Here is an 18,779-nt window from a genome sequence, read left to right on the forward strand (position 1 = left end):
GGACTTTTTACTGTAGAACTTTTTGCCTCGGGAGTTTTCACATTGGGAATTTTCGCTGTAGGACTTTTTGCCATAGGACTTTTTGCCTCTGGAGTTTTCATCTTGGGAATTTTTGCTGTAGTACTTTTTGCCGTAGGACTTTTTGCCAGAGAACTTTTTGCCTCTGGAGTTTTCATCTTGGGAATTTTTCCTGTAGGACTTATTACTGTAGAACTTTTTGCCTCGGGAGTTTTCACCTTGGGAATTTTCGCTGTAGGACTTTTTGCCGTAGAACTTTTTGCCTCTGGAGTTTTCATCTTGGGAATTTTTGCTGAGTACTTTTTGCCGTAGGACTTTTTGCCAGAGAACTTTTTGCCTCTGGTGTTTTCATCTTGGGAATTTTTCCTGTAGGACTTTTTACTGTAGAACTTTTTGCCTCGGGAGTTTTCACCTTGGGAATTTTCGCTGTAGGACTTTTTGCCGTAGAACTTTTTGCCTCTGGAGTTTTCATCTTGGGAATTTTTGCTGGAGTACTTTTTGCCGTAGGACTTTTTGCCTGAGAACTTTTTCCCTCTGGAGTTTTCATCTTGGGAATTTTTGCCGTAGAACTTTTTACCTCTGGAGTTTTCATCTTAGGAATTTTCGTCGTAGGAATTTTTGCCATAGAACTTTTTGCCTCTGGATTTTCATCTTGAGAATTTTTGTCGTAATAATTTTTGCCGTAGAACTTTTTGCCTTAGGAGTTTTCATCTTGGGAATTTTTGCCGTAGGATTTTCTCCCTTAGAACTTTTTGCCTCTGGAGTTTTCATCTTGAGAATTTTCGACGTAAGAATTTTTGCCGTAGAACGTTTTGCCTCTGGTGTTTTCATCTTGGGAATTTTCGTCGCAGGATTTTTTGCCGTAGAACTTTTTGCCTCTGGAGTTTTCATCTTGGGAATTTTTGCTGTAGGACTTTTTGCCTCTGGAGTTTTTATCTTGAGAATTTTCGCTGTAGGATTTTTTGCTGTAGGACTTTTTGCCTCTGGAGTTTTCATCTTGAGAATTTTCGCTGTAGGATTTTTTGCCTCTGGAGTTTTCATCTTGAGAATTTTTGCTGTAGGATTTTTTGCCTCTGGAGTTTTCATCTTGAGAATTTTCGCTGTAGGACTTTTTGCCTCTGGAGTTTTCATCTTGAGAATTTTCGCTGTAGGATTTTTTGCTGTAGGACTTTTTGCCTCTGGAGTTTTCATCTTGAGAATTTTCGCTGTAGGATTTTTTGCCGTAGAACTTTTTGCCTCTGGAGTTTTCATCTTGAGAATTTTCGCTGTAGGATTTTTTACCGCAGTACTTTTTGCCTCTGGAGTTTTCATCTTGGGAATTTTTGCTGTAGGACTTTTTGCCGGAGAACTTTTTGCCAGAGAACTTTTTGCTGTAGGACTTTTTGCCATAGAATTTTTTGCCTCTGGAGTTTTCATCTTGGGAATTTTGCCATAGGACTTTTCGCCGATGGAGTTTTCATCTTAGGAATTTTTGCCATAGGACTTTTTGCCATTGGAGTTTTCGACATAGGACTTTATGCCACTGGAGTTTTGCTGTAAGACTTTTTCCCTTAGAAATTTCTGTCGTAGAACTTTTTGTCGTAGAACTTTTTCTCTTAGAACTTTTTGTCGTAGAACTTTTTGCCACTGGAGTTTTCACCATATGACCCATTGCCGTTGGAGTTTTTGTTGTATGATTTTTTGCACCTTGGAGTTTTGCCGTAGGACTTTTTGCCGCTGGAGTTTTCACCATATGACCTTTTGCACTTGGAGTTTTGACGTAGAACTTTTTGCCGCTGGAGTTTTCACCATAGAAATTTTTGCTACTGGAATTTTGGTTGTAGGACTTTTTGCCATGGTACACTAACGTTATCTATATCATGTAAAAGGCGATGGTTAGTTGCATTTTGCCACAAATATTTGTAACCAAAAGTCAATGAATAATAAGAGATTAAATTATGTAAAATGAAAACCACTGAGGCTAAAGGCCTCCTTTTGGTATGTTTGATGTCTGGAGGGTGGAGGATCAACATACCAATTTGCAGACCTCTAGTCTCACTCAGTCGTTTTTTCAGATCTTGAGTGCGGACAGATAAAAGTGGTGATAGAAAAAGTGTACAGTTATGAGCAAATGTAATAAGAAATATTAATATCAGCAATGAGTCATCTTCTGAGTATGGGTAACATTATCATGGAGTAATCAGTTCTTGATCATCTGTATAATTAGTAATAATACGAATCATCGTAAAAAAAGGGGAAGAAAAACATTCAGTGATAGGTGACGGATGCGTAGTGGCTATAATATCTAGGAAAAAGTCATTGGTGAATTCCAAACTGGTCTTGTCATGGGCTAAATACAAATCCAACAGAAAATAAAAATAAATTTACGAAATTTATGGACCAATCCAGACTTCCAATTTACTCATGCTGGCAAAGAGGCTGTTCTATTTATGTCAACGTAAAAACGCATTTGTGCCATGAAATGGAAGGCAAATCAAAATGCGGTCCTTTGATTTGAGTAAATGGGAAGCGCTTTTCACCTGAATCAAATTCTGATGTGGTTGATTGACTCTCAGATCAGTAAACATGAATGCAGAGCGTGTGAATCATGTTCCATCTATTTTGGACTTGCGATAATACTTTATGTATTTGATTACATTTTGATTTCTATTCATATATGATGAGATTTTTGGGGAGAGGGGTTTAGATGGCCACTTACATTTAATTATGGTTTTGGTGATATACAATCTGTAAGGTATTTTACACAGAATCAATGATTAAGCTTATTCTTCTGATGTTTTAAAAGAGTCAGTATCATAATTTGCGATATTAAGAACCTCTCAACGTAAAATAAATAATTCTAAAAGGCTCTTCACTCTTAAAAGAAGGCGAATGTGAGGTACACGTAAAACCTCATTAAGAATATGGGATCAAATATGGATGAATACTTTTGCAGGCTTTCATCAATTTCAGTGCTAACGTGACTAAACTTCAAAGGGTAACGCAATTATATACGAATAATTATTTAAAAAGTTTCCCTTCGCTCTCATTTGTTTACATAATCATTCCTGTTACTCTGAAACTGTCTCAGTCTCCTGATTCAAATATGATTTTTGTAATATTTTCATTTACCTACTGAGCAGACTGCCTCTACATAAGCCACCCGAAAACTCTTGACCGATTCCTTTCTTTTTGAAAGCTCTGTAGGTCTCGCTTCTGCTAGAGCTTCCGAATTCTCCCCTCGCTCCATTTTTCCCATATTTATAAAAAATCTTTGAATCGAGTAATATTTCCTCTTAGTCTTTGGGATTTGGAATTTAAGTTAACCGAACTTAGGGTAATCTGACCCGCGCTAGGTAAATTTGTCTGGCCTTATACCTTGCTATAACTTACAAAATAATATTTTAAAAATGTTGATGATTTAAGACGACTTTCTGATCATGAATAGGGGGTTGAATTTCAACAACTCGAAATACTGTTGGAATGTGCCAACATACTTTCTTTGCGGTTGGGGTTTTCTACCAACCAATTTATTTGTAATTCCTCTCTTTTGCTTCATATGATTTTTTACGGCATTTTGAACCGTTTCCAAAAGTCAGGCTGGAAAACGAGGAACAAACATCAGCAGAGACAAGTTTTAGTTGGGTTGAGCAATTCGGGAAAGTTCGGACAACTCAAGTTTTCCCTGAATAGGAAACACGTGACTCGCAAAGTGTAAACAAAATTATTTTTCACATATTAGTTCATTGCCATACGAGCGTGATTGAGAGAGATTTTTTATATTTTTTTGTTTTATAATTTTTTGTTTTTCAGAAATTGTAACAGATTTATGATCGGGTCAAAGAAAGTTTGAAAAGTCCGCCCAGTTACTAACTTATCCTACCGAGTCAGAGAAGGTATAAACATCCGTTGAGTTATGAACCTTTCTACGGAGTCAAAGAAGTTGTGAAAAATCGGAAGACTTTCATATAAATCCTGAGATATTGGGAAGGTCACTTGTAGGGTCAAGAGAGGTCCCTGCTGACCTACTGATCCTTTAAGGTTGTATTGTCACTGGAATTAAGTAATCATGTAAAATGTCAAGTCCATTTGACGAAAGGAACAGGTCGAAAATTGAGTTACAATTTTTACCAGAACAGGCAGACAGACAGACGCAAAATTCAAGTTAAATGAAAACATGTAATAAAAACAGCGCGTGCAATAACTGGCCTTAAATTTTTCCAACTCAACAAACTTGGAAATGATCTGATAAACTAATTCCATGTTCCACAATGATGTCTAATAATAATGAATTCCCTATGTAGACGTGACGTCTTTTAGCCGATCGGCGCTTTCTTAAGTCGGACTCAGGTGCATTTGCCCTTGTTCTCGGCTCAAGGGCTCAGTGAAATAAATCCTTACGTTATTTTAATATTGGCATCAGCATTAGCATCAAATATAATTCACAAAGCATCATAAAATGAACTACGTTACCTTTATGGTCACGAAAAATTCATAGGTACAATGAAATTAACTCCTCTGATGGAACGTCACACGACAGACAAAAACATTTCATAATTAAATATCCGACTTCCTAAACAAAACACGAAATCTAAATCTAAATCGATGGCTGCATAAAATAGCTTTGTTATATACGAACCCGAAGTCTATTCGGACAACAACAAAAAGAATACCTGACATTTATGCAGAGTAAAATGCAACACGCGAACATGTGCTTTAATGAAGTGGAAAGAGAGACTCATTGACTCGTCTACTTCAAAGCTCGTGGTGATATATTTATCAATTTTTGGCTGCAAAAAATTATAATAGGTTACCTTAGTTACGGATCGAAAACATGGAACTAAGCTTTTTAATGATTTCAGTATTAGATCATTTAGAAATAGCTTCGAGAGAAATGCACCTCAATGTTCGCAGTTTGGAAGAATTTTTCCATTTGAAGGATTTTACTGATTCTGGTAATTGTTTGGCTTTCGTCGGCTCTTAAGTATTTAACAAATAAGACTCTACATCTGAAAAGTATATGTATATACTTATATTGTGTATATATTATTTGTAGAAAGAGAAAGATCTCTGCTAACCAAGAATAAGTGACAGTAAGTCGAAAGGCCTAACACCACTCTGCTGTTTCACTTTCCTTCGTGGCATTTGCCTTTATTTTCATATAAATCATGTGTCCATATTTTCGTGATTCATATATATATATATATATATATATATATATATATATATATATTATATATATATATATATATGTGTGTGTGTGTGTGGTGTGTGTGTGTGTGTGTGTGTGTATGTGTGTGTGTGTGTGTGGTGTGTGATGGAGGCGTAAGTTTTTTTCTATGAATCCCCACGAATTTATGTTCAATTTTACTATTTTCTTAAGACGCGTATATATATATATATATATATAATTAAATCATATATATATATATATATATATTATATATATATATATATATATATAATATATCTATATATTAAATATATAATACTATACATTATATATATATATATATTATATATATATATATATAATATATATATATATCTATACTTTATACATTTTCTATCTATATATATTATAATTATATATTTAATATATCTATATTTATTATATATACTTAACATAGTATATATATATATATCTATATATATATATATATATATACTATTATTATTATATATTATAATTATTTATTTAACTATATTAATACTATGATATATATATATCATATATTATTATATATACTATATATATGATATATATATATATATATATATATATATATATATATATATACTTATACATTTTATATATATATTTTATATATATATATATATATAATATATATATATATATATATATATATATATATATATACACGCGTCTTAAGAAAATAGTAAAATTGAACATAAATTCGTGGGGATTCATAGAAAAAAACTTACGCCTCCATCAACAAAGGAGACGAAAAAGGTCAAGCATTCCCCTTTTGCTTCCGTGTTCCTTTGTGGTGATTACCTGAAACGGTAGGCCCTGACAAAGACAAAACTGAGCGAATCATTTACAGCCTCGAAGTCCGTGAAACGTCATTGAGAATAGTTTAATTACAGAAATAACTTTTCTCCAACAGACTGAATCAGGGAATAGATTATTAGAGAGAACGAAATGGGAAGTGGAGAGAAGCTCCAAGTGTCTCTATTGTTCTTTCAAGTAGAGTATTGTGGCTTCCGTTGTTTGTCTCCCTTGAAAAACAGTATTAACAGAAAGGTATTATACATGTTAATTACAATTTCCAATATTCGTATCAACTTTCATTCACATTACTGTCAACTTACGTAAAATATTCGTAGGTGTATCGCAGACCTTGTATAGCAGCTATTCTTTTTTGTATGTCACAGGCACATCATCAGTACTTCTACGGCCATATCTTTCGTTTTTGTCCCCAAATTCATAAAGGCTTGGTCTTTTGTCCTTGACCCTAAATCCACAAAGACAGAATCTTTCGGTTCTTTTTTATACATTCATGAGGACACTATCTTCTTTGGCCCTAAAACCATAAAGACATATTCCTTAGTACTTGTCCCTAAATCAGTAAAGAAAGTCTCTCGATATTAGCCCTAAATTAATAAAGACAAAATCTTTCATTTTCAGTCCCGAATTCAAGAGAATTTAATGAAATTCCTTTTCGATAATGAACTATCATTTTTTGTGCTCAATCATTATGATTAAAGTAATTTACATTTCGTAGATCCATGATTCCGTTTCCAATTACAGTTATCGTGAAATTCGTGTATTTTTCTAAACAAATGATTTCTATAGATTTCACTTTGTTTTAAACAAAGTGACATTGAAATCTAATATGCGAGTATGTCTGCTTACAAAGCAGAGTAGCAAATTGTTCATAATTGTTTGTATTACCCACTTTTATTTTAACTTCGTGTTCAAAATTGGGAGTTTGAATGAAGCTGTAGAGGAACAAATATATAATAAAACAAAATATAGAAATTATATATTTGATAATAGTAAGTGTGACCACGCTTCTACCTTTAAGAGTAAGGTAAATAGTCAATGGTAAATATAGACTAAATATGTCTAGTTATCCATTTGCTTTCGTTTTCCTTTAAGGTAAATAGATGGGAAACGAAAGGTTTACAGACTACAAAATTGGAAGAATGATTTACATTTCCAGAGAGAAAAACTTTTAGACTGAAATAAAAATCAGATACCCTAAAATTGTTCGTCACTTCTGCTTATGAGATGTCAATGGATTCTGTGAGTGTAGGAAGACGCAACTGTCAAGTGTTGTCCCTTGTTGAAAACAGAGAAGGCGTTTTCAGTTTCGTAATGGAATTATGTCTGATTTTCTAAGAAATCTTAATCACAAATCATTTTCATTTACTGACTGGGAAAGGGTTTACTTTGAATAAAAAAATGGCAAAATTCATCCTGGCGGTAACTGAGCGGATGTGTCTTCCCTGTTAATTTTCATTTACAATTATAGTTCTCTCATTTCTCTGAAGTGATAGATGTTACTTTCCCTCGCTTTTGTACCCGAGTTTCCTTTGTTTACTGGATTCCATATCTTTGTTGACAGGAAAATAATTAAGAAATTTCTCATTGCATGTGTGATAGTCCCTCCTCCTTTGCCTCGATTTCATTCGTAAGAAGAAGAAGGCAATTCTGTGTCTCCTTTATATTGGCCATCTCTCCTCGATGCCATTCAGTTGTCTTGCAGTACAGTGATATCTAAACGTTAAATGTCAATATCCCCAACACCTCTATGCTACAACCATATCTATTCATTTTGTCTTAACTACAGAGGACATTTTTGTCACTCTCCGCATTGTCTTTTGGATATAAAAGGGGAAGTTTTGGAAATAAAACTCAGAGAATAAATAACATTAACATAAATCATTGTGATAGCAACCGAAGTTCCTGGAATTATTTCCAGATTGCTAACGATTATATAAATACTTTTGAGGAAAACCAATACTTTGTTGATGGCCCGTAAAATAGAACCACTTACAAATAAAATTTTTTTGTGAATAATGACTGAAGACTATATCAAATTATTCGTTTTCATAACAACTGAGGAGACAAAATCCGTACTGAAATGAAATGATATAAAAAGTAATTAAAAATATGAAAAAAAAAAACCTTATTTTAAATCTCAAGGACAAATATAGTAATTTAAACCAGAGGTTCTTAACCTACTCATGACTCCAGACTCCCTTTGAATTACCTGATTCGGTTACATTTCCCCTTTGTTCAAGTCCACTTAATTCCTGTTTGTTGACAATATCTTAATATTCTTAGTTTGATATACATAGTTTAGGTATGAATAGCTAGGAACAAGAAATGCAAGAAAATCAAAAGCATTTATAGTTTTATGTAGATATCTATTTACAAAATGTACTCATGTCTGCACTGACATATTAAAATCAAATATATACAAGATCCAGAGACCGAGTCCTATAGCCCCAGTATGTGGTTCTAATACCCCCAAAGGCGATAGTTGGAAAAATATTAGCATTTCCACTGTAATTGAAGAGAGAATTCCCAAACTTCACAAAATCGATCTTACACGAAATAGACAGAAAGAGGAGCCCTTTCCCCGGAGCAATAAAACCAAAGGACTTATGACCTCAGTAGGCGGAGCAAAACTCATATCCTCTGATCATAGCCGCTGCTTTTTTGTCAACTTCTCTGTCACTAATCTTCGCGTTTTTATTTACACACTTCTTTATTCCCTGTGTAATTTTCTCCAGGAATTTATGGGTATTTGCTGAAAGGCGAAATGGGCAGTTTTATTTTTGTCTTCGCTTTTATCATGTTTTCTGTAATATTTCGTAAATAGCTGCCTGAATTTATGGGTTACAAAAAGGCGCATTTCCTCAATTTTTTTTTTTTTTTTTTTACAATATCGTAAATTGCTTCATAATATTTTTGTAAAGGAAAAGTGTACAAATCGATACCCTTTATTGTAATTGCTTACATAAAATTATTTACTTCAGTGAGAAACTTGTCACTGCTTCTTAGCTATCAGATCTCGAATGCTTGGTTGATACCGGAGAGTAAACAGAGTAAGTCTCCTTCAACATTCAGCCTGTTTCTGGTCTTGAGAGCAACGAGCGACGAAGGAAAATGCAGCTTTGCAAAGAAACGTTTCCATTTTCTCATAAATTTCTGAATATTAGCTCCTCACCCTTCTTAAGAGAGTAACGAATATAATCAGAGAATTTTTACCTTTTCCCTGGGGCTCGCGGCCCCCTGGAATTGCTGACGCCCCCCCAGGATGAGAAACACTGCTATAGGTAAAATGCTACGTTGCCGAAACCGATTCACCGTCGTCATGTCGGAAACTAGACAAATAAATCTACATTTTATAGATGCTCAGTTCCCTATTGAGCCATAAATTCCATAAATTGACTCCGAAATTCCGGGAACTCTTCCCCATAATACGGCGTCAGTGCTGTTTAATGTGTTTGATTATTTATTCATATGGGTCATTTATACGAGGCCCAGCTATTGAGGGGGGCGTTTGTCCCCTCTTCGTTCACGTGGCGCCATTTGTCCTCCTCTTTTATTCCCTCCATCATTCGGGTCTTTAACGTTTACGGTAACAGGTTGCCCTTCCCAACGGACTCTGGATGAGCAAAGAAATGAAACGACTGTCATCACCTGTTAGTGTTTCCGTGGGTCTGACGGTAAATTTCCTCACGCGATATCTTTCATGTTTATATCTCGTTGATGATTGGCCGATGAATTTGAATTGGGACGTATGATTGGTCGTAAACAAAGTACTCGTCCGCTAATCACGGACGGCTTCAAATGAATTAGCTGAGAATATTTACCGTAACTTTTAAATGAAAACATAGATAGCATAAACCGCCACATTTAATAATTCACATTTTAATTTCCTTGTTTGAAACAGAAGCTGAGGCATTTGCCTCAGCTTCTACCGTTATATTAATGATCTTTTTTTCCCCTAACTTTATATTATCTGACCAAATTCCGCACCATTGAGGAATCCCATCCCCAAAACATACTCTATTATGATATTCTTCTTAAAAGAGAGAGAGAGAGAGAACCGTCACGAAAGCTAGCATTAACCAAAGAAGACGTTATATCCTGGACGCCAGACAGTCAATAAATAATGAAGAGACGACGATTTTCGTCGGAAATATGGCCCCAACCGTCACGGTGTGTCATGAAGGAAGTGGGTGGAGGAAGGGGAAGGGAGAGGGCGTCCTAACATGACGCAATATCAATTTTGGGGAATAAAAGGGACGGTGGAGAAATCAGAATCAATAAGGTTCGGAAAGCGAGAGAAGGTAAAGGGTCAGGTTTCTCGTTGTATTATATACCTACTCCTCCTCCCCCTTCTTCTTCTTCTTCTTCTTCGATGTGTCTGGATGGTACAGTTCTTCTTTATTGTCTTTTCTGAGTAAACACTTTTTACTTATTCACTCTTTTTCAATAGACTGCCGTGATATTATTTCATTAGGTCGATGATTATTTTCATTCCTGCTTTTCACAACAAACTCGTTAAAGTTTCCCACTTTGCAAAAATTTATCTGTGAATCCTGTTGAAGGATCATTTTCAATGCTAGATACTGATCCCACTGGAAATTATAACGTGTTGCTTTTAACTCGTACTACTTTCATACTAAATTCATGATACTTCATTCACGTCATACACACACACACACACACACACACACACACACACACACACACACACACATATATATATATATATATATATATATATATATATATATATATATATATATATATATATATATATGTGTGTGTGTGTGTGTGTGTGTGTGTGTGGTGTGTGTGTTAAACGATATTTGTTTTAATATTTGTGAAGATGAAAAACGTCACCCATGGTATAAGTGACAGAAATTTATAAAGTAGATACATAAAGAAATATTTCGTATTCGCCTGTTACTTTATTGTAAAATACGAAGAGAAGAAATGAAAGAGTAAAAGAGTAGAAGAAAAAAAAAGGAAAAAAAGAAATAATTAGTTACAGCAAAAGGCAGAGGACTCAAATTCAACAAGTGCGTAAACAACCGGGGCAGATGAGAGTCGTTATTCTAATTATGGGATAAATGACAGCAGGTGACTCCTGACTATTATTGAAAGTAGCTATCTTTTATGTATATATTCCTCTCAATGAGCCGCTGTAGATTTTTTCGTGTGTGTATATATATATATATAGTATATATATATATCTATATATATAATATTTATATATATAGAATAAGTGTATTTTTTAATTAGAAAATACTTGTACTGCAATGGTACGGACTACAGTCACAAATACATTTATGAAATATTCGTCTCATTTAGGAGTGGTAAACAAAACAAGCGGTGCCCACTGATGACGAAATGCCATTGTAAGATTGGGACCTTAATGAACCTCATTAGAGAAGCCTAATTAAAGGGTAATTAGAAAAAGACTACTCTGGAGCGGCTCCATTGTGCATTTGATTCCAGACTTCAGATTGTAATTAAGATTCCAATTTTAGCGATTTCTACCGGTTTGTAAAAGTTTTGAATAAAACGACGAAATAAAAACGGAAATTAGAGAGAGTCTTCTTCTTCTTCCCAGCTTGTTCCCATTTTTATATGGGGTCGCCGTTTCGGATGAGCCGTTTCCATCTATTTCTATCTTGTGCTTCTGCCTCATCAATTCCCTTCTCATTTAAGTCTCCTCTCACACAGTCCTTCCATCTCTTTCTTGGTCTCCCTCTTTTTCTTCTTCCTTGCACCTCCACCCCCATAGTATGTCTCCCAGCGTGGTCCTCAGAGTAACAAACATAATGTCAGTAACATTAATTATTGCTTTAGAATAAACTAAAGGTTGTATTTTGATGTATACTACCTTTTCCATTCATAATTATAGCTACAATTATAGAAAAGTCTGCAATTTTTATTCCAATTTAGCATTCGTAAGAGAAAAGTGTCGAAAATGCGATGATTATGACTCATTGGAATTTTTCCCGTTCAAAGAATCTCAATAATAATTGCCATCATTGCTACAAGAAGCAACGCACCTCTTCTGAAATAAAAGAAAAAAGAAAAAAAAAAAAGAGGGGGGGGGGGGGAAGGCCATAGGTTACAGGTATTGCAGAGGCAGAGGCCAGCAGTGGGTTTCATATCGATTATGGTAATCATTCTGTTTTTTGAAGAAATCACCCTGAATAAATGTGAAGAGAAGTTAGAAATTTCCCTTAATGCTTCAATAAGTCTTTAGCATTCTAATTCATTCCTAGGGGAAATGATTATGGCTGAAGTTTTGAAGATGAGCTTTGCTAATAATGGTCGAGATCTCTTCCAATCCAGATCAATTGGAAACTTTTTCAATCATTCCATCTGAGAGGAAGTTTTTGCTCCTTTCTAGAAAATGAACTGATATGTTTTGAAAACAAGGCGAGATATTTTCTTATGTTGTCATTCCTCTCTTAAAATAGATTAGCAACAGAGAGAGAGGAAGAGAGAGGGGGAGAGAGAAGAGGAGAGAGACGAGAGAGAGAGAGAGAGAGAGAGAGAGAGTCATGATGGTTAATCTACCTAACGAAGAAAACACGATCAAATTCGGATCCAGGGTAGATTTGAACGACAGATATGTGAGGAAAGAGTCAATCCTTAATTCTCTTCAAATTCACATAGACGGATTCAATGATGATGGACAAGTTATAAATTTTTATCAGGTAAGATGGAAGCAGGAAACGAGTCTTTATGACTGGTTCGAAAACATTAATATTGGAAAATATTGATTGATTAGTGTTTTACGTCCAATTACAAATGAAAAAAGAAACTTGAGTGATTGTTTGACAAAAGTTGATTTTTTTATGTGTAATTCGACGATCAGGAAACGGCTTTTGAATGACACTGACGCCCCTTTATAGTCCGGCTGATGCGAATTTTTATGTAACAATACCCTTTCCTATCAGGAGTTTTCGCGGCTGTTTTAAAAGATATTACACAGATGGCAAGATTTCAATTAAACGCTCATGATGTACAGGAATGGTAAAATATTGATATTAACTTCATTGCAGATTGATATTAATACATGTATACGTGTGTATATATTAAATATGTAAACATATATTTAAGTTTATCTCTCTCTCTCTCTCTCTCTCTCATAAATATGTATACATATATATATACATATATATATATATATATATATATATATATAATATATACATATCTATAGATATATATAATATGATATATATCTATATATATATAGATATATTTGATATAGTATATATAAAATATATAGAGATATATATATATATATATATATAGATATACATGTATAAAGATATATATATATTATATATATACTATATAGATATATATAAGTATATAGTATATATATATATATATATATATATATATCTATATATATATATAAAAGATGTAATAGATAAATATAAATATATAATAGTATATAATATATAGATATATATATATATATATAGTATATATAAATATATATATAGTATAGATATATATATATATATACTATATATATATATATATATATATAGATAGATATATAGGAGATATATATATATATATATATATATATATATATATATATATATATATATATAGATATATATATATATATATATATATATATATATATATAATATATATATATATATATATAACATATATATATATATATATATATATATATATATATATATATATATATATATATATATATATATTATATATATTCTATATATATCATTTGTATATATATCTATATATATATAAATATTATAATATCTATATATATATATATATATATATATATATATACTATATATATATATTATATATATACATATATATATATATATATATATCTATATATATATATAATGTGTGTGTGTGCTGAAACAGTACAAATTTTAAGCATCCGTACCGAGATTAGAACACCATGAGTCATGTTAAGTAATTCGTAAACCATCCTGCGTTAATTGTATACAAAAAGTAATCATGCCTTCAATTACAATGAAGAAACTAATGACTTAACAAACCAGCATTTTGCAGGATAATGGCATCAATTAGTCCAGCCTCGAGTCTTTATCCACTCGAACAAATCCAGGACCGAACTGATTTCCAAAACCGGTTCGAGATCTTTTTCGTCCACCGACCGAACCAATTCCATGTAATTACCTCAGTCACGCTCACGACAATTTCCCAAAAGCATCGGTGGCTGAAGCGCTTCTGTGGCACTGATGCAGATGCCTGTCGAATTAAGCTCTCACAAGCGACCATAAATGATTGAAACTCATTTCGTGAGGAGCTCAATTCATTTCGGCAATTTATCGTTAAATGTCTTACCTTTATGGCTTATTCCAATTGATCTGCCAACCGCTCTATCTTTATTCAGTCTTCAAACCACTAGGACTCATAACTTTTAAGCCTCGCGTTCTTTATACTGAAATTCAGCGTGAAAAATGACCATCAAATAAGAATCTCGGAAAGAGGAAAGAGAGTTGATGGTTTTGTCAAAAATACTGAGTAAGATGCTTCAGAGTTTCTTACCCGTGTCCATCGCATTTCGTTTCTTCCATATAGAATTGACTGGTTGCTAGGGCAGCCGACTTCCGTCCCTTATATCTCATAATTTTGCATGGCTGGCTGACGGTAGCGTTTCTTGGGAGACACTAGTGCACAATGAAGGTGAGTTTCACGAATTTAGAAGTAATGTATCAAATCACACCAAGTCCTGTAACAACGTAGTGAAGGATATCTCCAATCGTCTTCATTGGTACTAGCACCATCTACCTGAACCATTTTCCCTTTCCTACACCATCGACTTGAATGGAGCTGTTGATGGCATCTATAAAGGGTGTATGAATCCTTAAGTGACCTTCACTGGTTTTCTTGACAGAAGACGTTAATTTCCGCCATTCGCTTTCGTAATTTTGTGTTATGAGTTGTGTGAAATGAGTTACATTGTGGACGAACCCTTATTATGGCTTCCTCTATGCTCACCTGTGCTCTTTCTTACACTGAAGCAAAATGCGTTATTGCATTTTCGCTATCATTATAACCCCTTTCGGGTTGTTGCCAATACTTCCCCTGAAAGTGGAAGATTCTTTGGTCATTTCCCGCTCAAATAATTAGGCTGTACGATAGGCGTTCCCAAATAAGTGGTGTGTGTGTATATATATATATATATATATATATATATATATATATATATATATATATATAATATATATATATATATATATATATATAGAGTGTGTCACTTTAACATGTTATTTGTTTTATCACCACAGTTGATAAAAATAAGAGACAGGGTATAGTAGATCCTGACTAGTTTCGACTTTCCTTTAGCAGTTACCGAATGAAATAAAATTGAAACTTTTTAGGACCTACACCCACTTTCTTATATTGTCGTTTGTGGTAATAAATACATACACATATACTATATATGTATACATATTATTATAACATAATATACATACATATAATCTATACAATAAATATGAATAGAGATCGTGTGTCCAGTGTGATATCTCCAAAATTTTCGATCCAGACCAAAGAATGATAACCTGAGGAATGTGTTTCCTTAATCACCCAAAGAAAGAGGATCATCCAGACGGAGGACGAAGGAGAAATAAATGGAACCTGGAAGTTTCGAAATTAAAAGGGAATAAGTCACAGAAAGTTTTCTTTAATGCATCTTCTTTGTCTCGTGGTGGTTTGGTGGACTCTTATTTCGACGCTAAGTATTTTTATTAAGAATATATATATATAATATATATATATATATATATATATATATATATATATATATATTATATTATATATATATAATAATATATTCACAGGTGAAAAATAAGAAGCAGGGTGTAGGTCCTGACTGGTATATATATTTGTGATTTCTAATACTTTGTTTCGGTCATTCGTCAATGACTTGGAAATAAAGTCGAAAACGGTCAGGACCTACACCCTGCTGCTTATTTTTCACCTGTGGATATGTGTGATAAATGAATCACGAGCTAAAGTGATTGTAGTCATCATATGGGTATAATATATTATTTATGTAAATATATATAATATATATATATATATATATATATATATATATATATATATATATATATATATATATATATGTATATTTTATATATGCATATGTATCATTATATATATATATATATATATATATATATATATATATATATATATATATATATATATATATATATATATATATATCTATATATATAAAGTATTTGGATGTGAAAGTAAACGAAAGGGATTATTGAAATGGTACTCTGCCCTTAGTGGCATTTAACCACAACCAAATACATAATGTTATGGATTTACTTTTCCATTTTATTGACTTGTGATTATGAATTTTCTTTGGATATCATTGAATTTTAAAGGGTCTTTCGATCGGGGCGGGAAATGCCTTGCAAGAGAGAGAGAGAGAGAGAGAGAGTGAGAGAGAGAGAGAGAGAGAGAGAGAGAGACCAGTATAGATAAATACTAGCGTCTAGCCTAGCTGTAAAAGACGTATATAAAAAGAAAGATTTGCTCATCCAACCGTATTTACTTATTATTTGGGCTCCAGCATCAGTATCAGAATCGGCTCTCGTACAGATTGATTCTATTCAAGAGTGAAATCTCTTTGTATAACATCATTATTGGGAAAGACATCTTCACAGCATCACAGTTGTCTCTCATTGAATGATTCTTTAGTATTGACGCCATCTGGTGAATATTGGCGAAACCTTGATTACACCTGAGCAGAATTTGTAAGTCCTGTACATGTTAGCTCCGTGTACTATACGCATGCGCACTTGAACTCACAGTGAATGACCTCAGTGAAATCGAAGAGCGAAGGATCCAAGTCAAATCCAGGTAACCGCAAAGACACAAATCCTGTTCACGGGGTAATATCGACAGCATAATGTTTATTATCTAAGGTCTGTGTCTGGTCGTTTTGTTTATGGCCGTATCATGTATTAATGTTTTTAATTTTTGGTATTTTTCCTCTGTCATCGAAGTATTTTGGAAAGTAAGGGCTGTAGGTGGTGTTGCTTATTTCCTTCCCAAAAACTTATTTTACCTTTGCCTATTTTTCCAAGGTCACAGAACAATTTAATACCAAAATAAAAAAAAATATCTTAATTGGTTTTCCGGGTCAGAGGCCAGATTATAGGTTTATATTTTGACCTTAACCTGTTTTAACCATTTGTTTTACTATAACTAATTTTTCAATATCACGATTGATCTCAAACTAAAATGTCAATTTCTCCTCCAGAAAGAAGAAAATGTGATCAATGACTCTACAGAGTCTTTTGACAAGGAAAGTGATTATAAAATCCTAAGCCCTTTCTTCCTTATTTGCTGGAAACCCTTCATCTATTCTTGGGTACTTCTACCAATTATTGCAATAATTTCTTCCGACAACACATTTATAGTTATCAATCACCTCGAATTATCTAATTAGATTTTCGTTATTAATAATTTCTAGGCGCATTCATATAAAAGATGCTAAATAGCACTAAATACTAATGTTTAGTTATAACAAGGAAATAAAATTATTATCAATGTCATCTAAGTATCTATTGTATTTATTACTGTTGTTATTAATAGGGCAATGCAATCCCATAAAAGAAACCAAAGTGGAACTAAATGTTGAGAAAGTAAAAAAAAAAAAAAATGAAATGGAACCTTCCCAGCCATTCCAAAAAAAGACTCCATACATTTCAAAGTGTTCGATCAGACAAGTCCATGAAACAGAGAAACTTCACACAGATTTATTTGTGGAATCCCAGACTTTTATTCAGTTCCACTTTGATCCAAAATACTTTTCGATCAAAGGTGCGTTGCTGGATATCTAAAAAAATAAAAAGTTTGTTTATTGGCAATATTCCTTTTTATTGTTGTGAATTGATGCAGATAGATAGATAGATAGATAGATAGATAGATAGATAGATAGAGAAGTACTACTCTCCCATTTAGAGTCAGCCTCCCAAAACTTCAAACTGGCATGTTTATGGAAATAATTTCTATGCTTCTCTCCTCAAGGCTATTAAAAGGATGAACAAATAATATCTCTTTCTCTCTCTCTCTCTCTCTCTCTCTCTCTCTCTCTGAGAGAGAGAGAGAGAGAGAGAGAGAGAGAAGAGAGAGGAGAGAGAGACGAGAGAGAGAGAGAGAGGAGAGAGAGAGAGAGAGAGAGAGATGGGAAAAATAAGGAATGAAGACCGAAATCAATTATAAAACCTTAAAAAACAAAGATTGGAGTACAGAAGAGTGAATATTTTTTTGAAAAGGTAGATTTTATTATTACTGGATATACTTTTTAATACAGGTTAAAAACCATTAATGATGACGATGAATTACTTTTGTCTTTTCAGTAAGAACTCCGGATTCTGTGACGATTTTGCTGGTGAAATGATTTTCACTAATTCTGGTATTATGACTAACTTAAAATCTTGGGCTTCAAACCCGGAACTCATTTTGCATTTCTACGTAACGATGATAAAACCAGATAACTTTATTTTTAATCTTTATTAAATCTAGTACTGTTTACGAGATTATAATGTGTCATTAATCAACGCCTCACCTCTGTACTATTGTAACCTATTTTTCAAAACAAGTTAGACCCAAGAGAGCAAAGAAACTGCCCAGTGGGTGAATTCCACTGAAAGCTCTAAATTCTGGCCATCGAAACTAGAGAGGAAGATTTCCCAGAATGCTCTTG

At 33.3% G+C, this 18,779-nt stretch overlaps 1 protein-coding gene across 1 annotated transcript in view; it reads right to left on the reverse strand.

Annotated features, from left to right (window-relative positions):
• The window catches only part of LOC135200718 (putative uncharacterized protein DDB_G0272516), a 3,404-nt gene extending 2,794 nt beyond the window's left edge, over positions 1 to 610 (reverse strand). The window contains exons 1-2 of the mRNA XM_064229325.1: positions 409 to 610; positions 1 to 296 (exon numbers count right to left, since the gene is read on the reverse strand). The exon at positions 1 to 296 is cut by the window's left edge and continues 154 nt beyond it. Of these exons, the coding sequence (XP_064085395.1) occupies positions 1 to 296; positions 409 to 610 (498 nt within the window). The remainder of the gene's footprint in view (positions 297 to 408) is intronic.
• Between the last annotated feature and the right edge of the window lie 18,169 nt (positions 611 to 18,779).

Source organism: Macrobrachium nipponense, chromosome 27 (genome assembly GCF_015104395.2).
Source record: "Macrobrachium nipponense isolate FS-2020 chromosome 27, ASM1510439v2, whole genome shotgun sequence".
NCBI lineage: Eukaryota > Metazoa > Arthropoda > Malacostraca > Decapoda > Palaemonidae > Macrobrachium > Macrobrachium nipponense.